The 12,323-nt window shown below is 44.6% G+C and overlaps 1 protein-coding gene across 1 annotated transcript in view; it reads right to left on the minus strand.

The window, feature by feature from the left end:
• Col4a6 (collagen type IV alpha 6 chain) overlaps positions 1-12,323 on the minus strand; it is a 73,751-nt gene that overhangs the window by 15,948 nt on the left and 45,480 nt on the right. The window contains exons 22-30 of the mRNA XM_071606082.1: positions 12,060-12,113; positions 8,996-9,067; positions 8,614-8,721; positions 7,357-7,578; positions 6,818-6,979; positions 5,071-5,241; positions 4,046-4,189; positions 2,566-2,691; positions 1,958-2,139 (exon numbers count right to left, since the gene is read on the minus strand). Coding sequence (XP_071462183.1) covers positions 1,958-2,139; positions 2,566-2,691; positions 4,046-4,189; positions 5,071-5,241; positions 6,818-6,979; positions 7,357-7,578; positions 8,614-8,721; positions 8,996-9,067; positions 12,060-12,113 — 1,241 coding nt within the window. The remainder of the gene's footprint in view (positions 1-1,957; positions 2,140-2,565; positions 2,692-4,045; positions 4,190-5,070; positions 5,242-6,817; positions 6,980-7,356; positions 7,579-8,613; positions 8,722-8,995; positions 9,068-12,059; positions 12,114-12,323) is intronic.

Consider the following 12,323-nt stretch of genomic DNA (forward strand, 5'->3'; position numbering starts at 1 on the left):
AGATATCTATTATACACAGTCAGGATAGACTGATGTATATTCTGTAAATGGGAAGGTGAAAAGCCAGGGGTCAAGGCACATACTTAGGGTTATTAGGGGCAGGATACTATCTGAAGATTAATACTTGTCATTCATAATTCCTCATTGCTTATCAAAATTGAAATCTTGGCAAATCAATGTGTGGCTGCTCTAGCAAGTCTCTTAGAATATACAGAACATACTAGGCATGGTAGTGCATGCCTGTGATTCCAGTGACTCAGAAGGCTGAGGCAGGAGGATCACAATTTCCAGGCCAGCGTCAGCAACTTAGTTAGTCCTTAAGCAATATAGAAAACCCTGTCCCAAAAGAAAAACATAAAAGGACTGGGGATATAGCTCAGTGGTAAAGTGTGCTTGGATTCAATCCCCAGTACAAAAAAGAAAAGAAAGAAAATACAGAATACAACAATCCAGGTACCAGCACTCTGGTCAAAATTCTAGAACTATGACACATAAAGACAAGTGTTGCTTCACCACATAGGGCTAGTCCTTTGCCACAGGCTCCATAGTGTTTCTGACACTAGGTAGCAGGCTGTTTGTGTGCAGGTGCTGGAGTGTGACTTTGATAAATGTTACCATTTTCACAGGAAAAGCTGCCTTCACTGGCTAATGTCTAACAGACTGAGTCTGGGAAGTGGGCACATCAGCTGCTATCAGCAGAGTTCTTCTACTGGTACCTAATATGGCTTTGATTCATTTGGATATGTACCCAGTAAAGACATATCACAGTGTTTTGGGCAGAAAGTTCAGTACTGCATTGTGTCACTGTGCACACCAAACCATCATCCAGGACACCCCTTCATTCTGCCTGTTTCCTTACCTGGCTTCATCTGGCACACTGCCATAGTTACTCCTAATTATGAGCCTCTGCTCACAGTGGGGCCCCATCCAAAATGGCTTCCCACTTTGTTTTCATCCCTCCTCATTATGAGTAGTCAGGACTATTCATTTTAGAACTATATTTTTTTGTATGTGTATACATACATTCAGGTATGTCTGAATTTTCTCTACCAGATGGATAGACACTTTTAAAGGACAGGGACTTCACCTGAAGGGAGCACAGGTATTGTGTCCAGTTCATTTTGACCCTGGATATTGCTATTTGTGCAGAGCCTGCCATGTGTCTGACATAATGTTAAGTACTTTACATGTAGCATCTCACTTAATCCTCATTACTTTCTGAAAGAGATTTGAATATTATTCTCTTTTTCTACAGAGGAGGAAAAGGAGTTTCAGGGAAATTAAGCAATGTGCACAAGATCGCAGAGCTAATAAGTGATGGAGGCAAGATCCAAACTCTAGTCTGTCTCACAGCTAAGCTTACTCTACTCTGACTTTTAAGAGTCCAGAGAAACCAGGCTTAAATTTTTTGCTAGTTGTTGCCCCTTATGGAGCTTCAAAGATCTTTCTATCAAAACATCAAGAAGTCTGTACTGAATTCTTACAATGTGCCTGACTCAACATGGGATGCTGGCAGTGGGGTGCAGAAAAGAAAAGCATGTAAGGTTGTTCTTGTTCACAAGCCCTGGAAATCTCATTGAGGAAGTCAGATCCCCCAAAGAACCAACTAGATCAATGTAAGCAGTGAGAAGTGAAGAGTGCCAGCACAGCAGGAGCTCAGAGACTCATACAGAGATAGTGCTGGGCTGGGGCCTAAGGGGCAGGCAGGTATTGGCAAATGCAGAAGAGGGAGGAGGCTCTGCCATGTGGAGGAGATAATGTGAGCAAAAACACTTTGGTGGGGATGTTCAGAAAGGGTGAGAAAATCTGTCAGACACAAGGAGAGGGTTTTGTTTGAGGATGTCTTAGGGGAAGGGGTTGGAAAGTGGGCTGAGATCAGTAAGGTGGGCACTGAGGGCATGTCCCCCTATACACAGGCCCTTCTTTGGTGGAAAGACAAAGATCTGGGCACACTTACACTTTCTCCTGGCATTCCTGGGAAACCTGAGATCCCTGGGGACCCCTTCAGGCCAGGTAAGCCCCGTAGGCCCATGGATCCAGGTGGGCCTGGCATCCCAGTAAGTCCTTTGATAGTGCTGGGGAAACCAGGAGCTCCAGGCAGGCCTGGTGACCCTGGACGGCCAGCCTCACCTTTGTCACCTGGGAAAGAAATAAAAGGACTTGGGAAAATACTCTGGATAAGAGAAAAAAAGCTCATCCAGATGCCCTGAGACACAGGCAGGAGGAGGCGTATTGGTTTGGGGAGGGGAGGTGTGACTTTTAGTCTTATGGGGCATGATGAGACTCCAGTCAAGGGCAAGTAGTTCAGTGCCCATGCCCCACTATCTGCCAGGCTCTTCCATGGATGTAACAGACTGTGATTCAAAGCCTTAGTTCCACAGTGGTAATTGTAAATTACAGTCTTAAAAAGTCCAGGCAACCATCAGGCACATAGAAGTCAGCCTTCTTGGACCCCTGGCTGCCACCCACACCACTTCACTGTGGGGCCTTTTCTCAAGAAAGAAGCCAAGTCTGGTTGTAAACTCTTTCTTGGGCATTTCTTGCAACCGTTCCCTGTCTCAGCACCTCTGGGCCCAGGAAATCCATTTGATCCAGCTGAGCCCTGAGAGCCTTTGTCTCCTTTGAACCATAGGTTCAGCATTGGAGGTCTTGGACTGGGTACTCCAACTGGACCCGGATCACCTCTGTCTCCTACAAAGATGAACATTAGGTAGTGTGTGAGAGAGATTAGATACAGACTCAGAGAAAGGTAGAGCTTTCATATCATTTCTTTCCATGCTATCCCCAGCCTTATTTATGGGCCATTTTCATCCTTTTCTCCACTCCCATTTCCCCAAATTTGCATTTTTGTGTATGTAAATCTCCTTCTACAAACCCAAAATTGATCAGTAACTTTAGACCCATAGGAAAACTCTTCTCCAAGGATTATCTGGGAGATGTATGGATGTAGCCTTTGTTATGGTTTGGATAAATATCCCCCAAGGGCCCCATGTATACAGCCTGTGGTGCATTGGGAGGTGGTATAGCCTTTGAGGTGGTATAGCCTTTGAGGTAGTGTAGCCTTTGAGAGTAGGGCCTAGTGGGTGGAAATTAAGTCTTTGTGAGTATGCCCTCCAAAGGGGCTATGGAACTCTGGTCTCTCTCTCTCTCTTTCTTGCTCTGTGTGTGTGTGTGTGTGTGTGTGTGTGTGTGTGTGTGCTGGGGATTGAACCCAGTGCCTTGTGCATGTGAGGCCAGCACTCTACCAACTGAGCTGTATCCCCAGCCCTCTTCCTCTCTCTTTTTTCCTTTGTGGCCACCATGATATACTGCCTTATCACAGGCCTAAAGACAAGGCCACCATATGACCATGAACTGAATCTTCTAAAACTGTAAGTCAAGATAAACTTTTCCTTGTTATAAATTATCTCAGGTATGAGTTACAATAATGGAGAACTAACACAGACAATGGGGACTCTTGGGGATGGACTGATTTTACACCACAAGATCAACACGAGTCTTTGGGGACTAGAGGCAGAATGATAAACCTCATTTCTTAAAAGCTTGGTGCACTAGGAGGTGGTGGAAACTTGGAGAGGTGGGGACTAGTGTGAGGAAGTTATGAAGAATGTCCTCAGAGGATTGTGGGACTCTGGTCTTTTCCTTTTCCTCTTTCTCATTTGCTTCCCAGACGCCATGGGGTAAACAGCTTTCTCCATCACATGCTCCCTGCCATGATATTCTGCCTCACCACATGGCCAAAGGCAACAGGGCCAACTGCATGAACAGAAACCTCTGAATCCACAAACTAAAATAAAACTTTCCTCAATTAAGTTGTTTTCTCTCCAGTATTGGTATGGTAATGGAAATCTCAGTAACACAGCCTGTATTATGCAGTGTTAACTCAGAAGTGATTATTAGTTTTTTGGTTTAAAGGACTTTATTCAGAAGCCCCAAATCTTATTATTTAACACAGGGTTGTTATAAGCTACAGAAGTGACAAAGTCAACAAGCAAAAGGAACATTGAGAAGGGTGGCAGTTCTAGCATTCACTTCTTCTACTCACCTTTTTCACCAGGAATCCCAGCCTGTCCAGATGTTCCCACTTTTCCGGCTGACCCAGGAATCCCCTTTAATCCACTTGCACCAGGAATACCAGGGAGACCTGGAATGCCTGGAAAACCTACCAGTCCAGTGGACCCCTTCTCACCTGTTGGGAAACAATAACTTCTATTATTATCCCTGTTCTACAAATGAGGAAACCAATGGGGCTTAGAGAGGTAGAATTACTTGTCCAGAGTCACACAGCTAAGAAGTTTCACAGAAGGGAATAAAACCTAGGTTTCTCTAAGTCTCAGTCATTACTAAGCTCTTAGTCATTACACATCACTTCACTCCCCTGAACAGGGGTGTAGCACTAAGCAACACAAAGGAATGAAGCAGGAGGTTCTTATAATTCATCAAGTTAGAATTTATGTGTGGCACAGAAAAAAAGTCCTAGGGCCAGGAGGCAGGGAGAGAAGCTCTAGCCTACCTCTGATGCTAACAAATTGTGTGCCTTTGAATTACTTTCCCCTGCTTAAAACAGAGATGTCACCTGCCCAACCAGTGATGTCTGTCAAGGCAATCAAAGGAAGTAAGAGCTATCAGGTTCCATGATGGTGCAAATGAGCAATTTCAGTGTGGCTGGTACTGCCATGGGACTTTCTTTCTTTCTTAGTTGTAGATGGACATAATACCTGTATTTAATTAATTAATTAATTCATTAATTTTTATGTGGTGCTGAGGATGGAATCCAGTGCCTCACACATGCCAGGCAAGTACTCTACCACTGAGCTACAGCCCCAGCTCTGGCCTGGGCTTTTTGGACCATGATATTCAGCCCAGTGTTACATAGCAAGTAGTCTATGACTTACCTTAAGCAGTCTTACTTTAGTACTAGGCTTGTCCAACTATCTTCACCAGAAGCCCTGCCCACCTCCCTTTCTGTTGTTCCCCATTCCTGGGCAGAGAGAAGGGGCAAAGCTGGGCAGCTGGTACTCACTAGTAGTCACTGGTCACTTCACTGGCCTTCTTGATCACTTCACTTACCCTTTGGGCCTGGGAGGCCTGGCAATCCAGTGACTCCTGGCAAACCTGGGCTCCCCAAGAAGCCAGTTAGCCCCGGAGATCCAGGAAGGCCTTTTATCCCAGGTAAACCTCTTTTTCTAGTTGATCCAGGGTAACCTTTCTCGCCTTTTTGACCTTTCTTTCCAGGATGTCCTGAATCAGCACAAGAGAGAACATAGGACAGCTGTTAAGCAAGGCTCTGGCCAGATCTGGGCCACTGCCCATTCCCATAGCTTCTGGTTGGTTGGCTTGTTGGGTTTTGTAAATGGCCCTTTAACAATGACATATACAAGCTGCTAACAGGCAGTTAGAGTTCTTAGTTGGCTGGAGCATTACTATCTACCACCCAGAGTGCCATGCCAAATGGCTATTACTTCCAACATGGCACAATAGCTGGCAGGGGGAACAAACTCCTTGTGATTTAAACTTTTCCCTTTATGAATGTGGCTCACGCTTTAGCTTCTGAATGGAGCTCTGGGAAGTCAGGGTGGCAACTGGGCTCCAGTTTCCCGGGTACTTCCAGCCTGAATTGCTCCACAATTGCTGTTTCCTAAGCCAATCGGTGAGGTAGAGGTTAAAGCTGAGCTGTTGTTTCAGCCTCCCAGGGAGCCCAGGATGCAGGGCTGCCCTTTTAATCCCTCAAGCAAGCAGTTAAGTCAGCCAGTTCCTTGGCATTAGGGTTGAAAGACCCCCTAGTGCCAAGTACTGTAGAAATCTACAAGGCCCATTTGATCTCCTAGGTATTCTGAGCTGTCTTTCACCACGCTTTAAGTTGGTCAATGGGATTAACCTCCTGAGCTGCTGCCAAAGTGGAATGTTCAGGTACAAAGCAAGGAAATTAAAAAACCAAAGGATTAAACCAATGACGACAGAGGTATTTGGGCCCCCAAGGACCTAAATGAATGGCTGACTTAGCTTTCTATGGAATGAAAAACATCAAGTAGCTAGGAGCCCCTGGATTCCATTGGGAGGCCGTGAAGGAGACTCCTCAACAAGGGAAGGAAATTCAATGGGAGCCAACCCCACAGCATGAGATCAGGGATCCTTGGCCCTGTAAGCAAGGCCATGTTATAGTGTATAATCAGATAAATCCCTGGTGGGGATCTTAGTCTGTAAGCTTGTGTGCTGTGTTTTTTCACCTAGGAAGCCTATGTGAAGACCCCAGAAACACAGAAGGACAAAGGGGATAAAAAGGATATTAACGGTTCTGCAAATAACTCAACTTCAGTCACTGGGCTGGAGCAAAGGGGAGATGATAGGGTCACTGAGGCAGTGTAAGGACATAGTGCACAAAAAAGACAAGTTGCAAACATTAGGTTGAAAGCAGGGGGTGCAGGGCCCCACCCTGAGTGAAAGCCACTTTTTGGCAATTATACTTTGCTCAAGCTCCTCCTGAACCCAAACTGAGCTCCCCACAGCCCCAGAAAAGGCAGTAGGATGCACTAGACCCACTTGTACAGCATGGGTGGCTTCTCTAACTGGGGAAGGCAGGAGGCCAGGTAAGCATGAAATGGGAGCATCAGGCCATGGGGGAGGGGGCAGGAAGTGATTTGTTGTCATATTTTGGAAGTTAAATTTCAGCAATCTGTATTTCTTGGCACTGCCAGGAAGCCTTGAGATGTGAAACTTAAGAGCTGAGGAAATTCAAGTTTCTTTCTAGGTTCTGACCACATCACACTGCCCAGAGCCTAAGTCTGTCAGGCTAGGGTTCTTCCTCTGATGAACCTACCTGAAGTTCCTGGAAGACCTGGTGCTCCTGGGACTCCAGATTTGCCCTTGATGCCATATGAACCAACAGACCCTGGGGGGCCTGGCTTTCCCACTTGTCCTGGTGTTCCAGGGCTGCCCCGCTCACCTTTGGGGCCTAGCAGGCCAGACTTTCCATGCAAACCTAATAAAAAGGAGGGGTACAGATAATCATAGCCATATTAGAGACTGAATCACCAAACCAACTTCCAGCAGAAGAGCTTGGCCTCAGGTACCACTGTCTTCTCAGCTCTAGCCTTGTTGCCTTCCCCAGCAGAAAGCCAGAGTCTTTGCAAGAAATCTGATTAGTCATTATGGTCACTTCTGGAATTACCAAGGTAAGAAAATGGACCTAGTCTATTTAGGGAAAATTTCCTAGATAAGAGAGACAGAACAAAATGATATTTCATGTTAAACACCTAATTACCCATCATCCCAGATTCATGTAAATATTCATGCAAGTATACAAGCTACTGTAAAGCTTTCTGTAGACTGTTAAATAAGAGGGGCAAAAAGAGTCACCCTTGGGTCCTGGAAGGCCAGAGTCTCCAAGAAATCCTCTGTCCCCTGGCAATCCTTGTAGGCCTTGCTCCCCTGGAACACCGTTTTCAGCACCAAAGATGTCACCAGGGGCTCCCTTGGAACCTGGTAAACCTGGACTTCCAGCCTTCCCAGGCAAGCCATCTTTTCCAGGAATCCCAGGAAATCCAGGCAATCCCTTCTCTCCACGAGATCCAGGAAATCCTAAGTGTCGAGAGGCAAAAATTAAAGGTCATGGATGTTTAGAAGTGATTTTTTTTGGGGTAGATGTTTCTGAGACAGTTTTTTTTTTTTTTTGCCTCCAAGGTAATATATTAATAAAGGTCAGGGGTCTCTCTATTCCTGGGAGACTTGTGCAGAGGCAGGGACTGTATACTAAGTGACCTTAAGAAAATTCTAGTTTTATAAGGTTGGCCACGGACAGAGCTCAGTAACCTGCTTCCTGGGGCTTGACAGGTACTGAAAAGCACAGGTAACACCCAAGGCCTCCTAGTAGAAGCTCAATCTCTTTGGGAGTTGTTTAACTCCTGCTGTTATATCCCCCTCTTCTTGGGTGAAGAGAGGATAGTGGAGAGAACCAAAGTTTCCAATAAGCTCTGGGACAGGTGGCCCAACATGAACCCCAAGCTCCATAGTAGCAGCGGTTCAGAATCACCTGGGGTAACACAGAGATTGTTGGTTCCACCCTTGGAGTTTCTGATCAGTAGGTCTTTCAGACAGTATGAGAATCTGCATCACTAACAAGTTCCCAGTTGATGTATAAGCTGGCCCAGGGACCACAGTTTGGGAACCATTGGTGCAGTATAACCCCATGAAGCTCAGGTCAGAACAACAGGGTGTGAGAAAAGGGACAGAAAGAGACAACTTCCCTCTGACTGATCTAGATCTCTTTCTCTGACCTTTTAAGGAGTTGACCCAGGAAAATGCTATAGTAGACAACCTGGGAGAGTCCTAGCTCTGTCACTAGTGTTTTTGTAATTTTGGCAAGTCCTTTCCATCTGGGCCTCAGTTTTCTCATCTGAAAGTCAAGAGATTGTTCACTGATCTCAGATGGCCCTTATTGCTCTGATATGCTGACACCCTATGGCTCTATGGTTTATCTTGTCTGGGCATGAAATCAAACCATCCCAACCACACCCAGAGAGCAAACCTAGCTTCCCATTGTTGGTCAAGGGTAGCCACAATCTGAATACACACACTGACACAAAGGATAAGCAAATGAGAAGCTCTTTTCCTTACCTGGCAATTCAGGGAGGTGAACTAATCCTGGATTTCCAGGCTCTCCTTTTTTTCCACGAGATCCAGGCTGACCTGCAGTCCCAGGGAGGCCACGGGCCCCTTTAGGGCCTAAAAATCCAAATGTAAGTAGTGAGGGGAAAGGAAGTCAACATTCTTGGATATAATTGGTGATGTTCAGTCAAGAATCCCAGTCTCCTGGAGGGCCTCTATTATTCTCACTTCCTCACATTACCCTCTCCAGCAGACATTCTGTTCCCTCAATCCCTAAGGCAGCCCTTAGGGAGAACTGTTGACCCTCAAATGTTACTGGGCTAGACTCTGCTTCTTTTGGCTCATGGCCTGTAAAGTGTCCTCAATGGCCTTCTCTGGTCTCATTCCATACCTGGGAATCCGGGAGCTCCTGGGAATCCTGATGGACCGTATGATCCAGGAATAATACAAGGCAAGGTAATTCCTGTAAATGGTAACATGTATAAATTACATGAACCCACTTAATCAGAGAAGATGTCCCCCTAGCAGGCTCTTTTACTTCCACTCCATTTAATGGGACAACCAAGTTCTCCCCACTGAGAAGACAGAAGCTCTCACAAAAAATCTTGCCATGGGAAGCTCTTGGGAATTACTATGAGTGAAATTGCTTATAGATGAGAATGCCCTTAGTGTCCAAGTGCCAGGATATCACTTATCAAACTGTTGCTGTCCAATGGGCCACCAGTCACCTATGCAGTGGGTGTTACATAACAAGGTTTGCTAGAGGTGGGCTGTGCTAGAAGAGCAGCAGATGGTAATTGCCTATTCACCCTGCCTTAGATAGAGCCTCTCCAGGATGGGTTTTTGGGGTTAGTACTGAGGGTCCATTATGCCTACATTACTAGATTGGAAGGTTTGAAGTCAAGACTCCTCAAGTTCATAACTATTCTTTTCTGGAAATAAAACTTTGCCCAAGGCATTCGGTTCTTTTGATAGCCCTTCATTTGGTATCTAGTGAAGCCCATTAATTTTTCTTGGTCAGGTGCACCCATAAGTCTGTACCAGGTAAATACCAAAGACTACTCTCTTGGCCATGACGGACAAAAATGAGGACCCCTACCGCAGCTCCTTAAGTGGAACTATCAACACTGATACTCAGGGAGGAGGTCCAGTCAATTTCAATATTCAAGATGTTAAAATTGGTATGCATAACCTTCCCCTAGCAAATTATTTCTTGCTCATTCATAATGCAAACAAAAAAGTTCATAAGATCACAGATGGGAGGTTTAATAAAATACTGGTGAACAAATTGTTTGTGGGCTCCCTCAAGTGCCATTTGCAAACAATTGTTATGCTAATTAAAATTAGCCTAACGTATTCATTAAAAGAATCCCCCAAGGTCTGCTTTAAACCACAGGACCAATAGTTCTAATGAACTGCTATAGCATTGCCAGTATTTAAAATAAATCACAAATTGTATTTCTGAAAAATATATAGAGAGAGCCTATGACTCAAACTGCTTACTGAACTGGCTGACATTCCTCTTCTGAGTCCACTTCTATTTTCCAACATGAAGCCTTGGCATTTTTTAAATTTTTAGTTATAGATGGACACAATATCTTTATTTTATTTGTTTATTTTTATGTGGTGTTGAGGATGGAACCCAGTGCCTCACATGTGCTAGGCAAGCACTCTACCACTGAGATGCAGCTCCAGCCCCAAACCTTGGCATTTTTATCCCACTTGTTTTATTTCTAAATCAAGACTGGGAATTGAATGATATAATATATTGGTTATATTGAGTCTGAAGCCAGACAGATTTGATCTGGAATCCTAGTTCTGCTAATAATTATCAATGAAGGCAAGATGCTAAACATCTTTAGCCTCATGTGTAAAATGGGAACTACATATCTCATATGGTGTTTTGTGAGGACCATATTAAACTGCTAATAGCACTTAGAACAGTGCCTGGCACCCTGGCATATGCTCAATGAATAATAGATCTCCTCGTGCTTGCCTTGCATCTAGCATGCCATGAGGCCTTGGGTGACTCCCAGTACTGAAAAAATTCTTTTTTCTTATACTTAAGAAGAGTTCCTGCAAGGCTGTCCCCTGGTTTCTACCTCAGTCAAGCTAGTGACACTACTTTGTAGCCTGGGAAGCAATTTTCTGCCTCTAGATCTCAGGCTTTTACAGTCATGTTTCCACAGGTGGAAAGATGGCTTTAGGGCTGGATCTATAGGTGGTCACAAACACCTCCATCCTGTCAGATACTGAGATGACAGAGCTATTTCTGAGAATCATATCCCAACTCTGTAAATACACTCTATAGGCAAGCACTGCATGGTAAGATGCTTCACTGAAAGGAAGCTTCTATGCCTGTGCTTTGCTCAGGCCTGGGTCCTCTGAACTAAGTAGAAGAAATACCTCCACAGCTGGTGTCATGAGAGGGATCTTGTAGAAGACTCTTCTGCCCACAACTATCTCCATAGCCCATTGACTCCAATGTGTTGAACTCTTAACCATTGTAGCTCTATTGCTTTATGTATTACTTAAGAAACAAACTGGATAAGGTATAAGTGTCTCTGGGATGGGGTCAAACACAAAGCCATCCATCCCCAATTTATGAGCTCAGTGTCACATTCTTTTCACATGTGACAGCCAGATCAAAACAAAGCCTTTAAAAGATGGGGATGAAGACAGGCATCTGTTCCTGTACAGGAAAAATAAAGATAAAAGGAAAGTATATAGAAACTACAGGAAATCGAGGACACACTTCCCTTCATAAGTTTGTTCCAGGCCGGTCCTATACACTGCACTACTTGTATACTGCAAGCATGGGTTATAAATGGTGAGACAGTAAGGGCTTCACATCATATTGGTAGCTGGCTTTTACTTTACATCTTGTCTTCTGCATTCGTAAATTCAAAACATTCTCAACAAAGCAGAAATCAGCCCTACCTTTGTTCTGTTTTGTAAGTGCAACAAATGACCCAATTATTCCAAATTTTCACACAAATGCCCTAATTCATCTTTAGAATACAAAGGACCTCTGGTTATAAAGATTTCTAACATCTCGATTTGTTCTGAGTCCAATGAATAAAGATCAGAATGCATGGATGATTGAAGGCACCTTTCGAAGGCAAGGCATGGCTCCAATTAAAGTTCAGAAAATACAGTTGCTTAAGTCAGAGATTAGCCAAGCCATCAACATGCATGGCGAAAAGTATCAGCTCCTCTCAGGAGCTTCATGCCCATTTATTTCTGTATTCCCCCCAGGAGGTATGTGTTAGGGAGCCCTTGAAGCAGTGCCAGTGTCAGTGTCAGCCTTTGCATCTCAGCCTTAGAATCAGCCCTCTCCAAACAGGGGCATCAGTGTGATACTCAGGCCATAGAGTGTCAGAAACAAAAGTGAACAAAAAAGGAAGGGGCCTCTTGCCAACATTGATGTCTGAGTAGACTTAGCTAGCTCTCACCTCCCTCTGTGTCTAAGTCTCCTTTACCAACCTTTTCCCTGCAGCAGCAATCACCTAGACCAATCAAGTAAAGCAGAAATTAAAGCAAGACAGAAATTCGTTGAGGCCTAAGGGAAGTCTTGTCTACAGTCCAGATATGCCCACCAACCAAATCTGTTGTTTGGAATGTGTAGAGAGTGCTGGCATCCACACAGAATCATGCACACAGTAGCTGCTTCAGTAATAATCAGGGTGATGGATTACTATGAGCATCTGGAGCCAGAG

This window comes from Marmota flaviventris, chromosome X, assembly GCF_047511675.1.
Source record: "Marmota flaviventris isolate mMarFla1 chromosome X, mMarFla1.hap1, whole genome shotgun sequence".
NCBI lineage: Eukaryota > Metazoa > Chordata > Mammalia > Rodentia > Sciuridae > Marmota > Marmota flaviventris.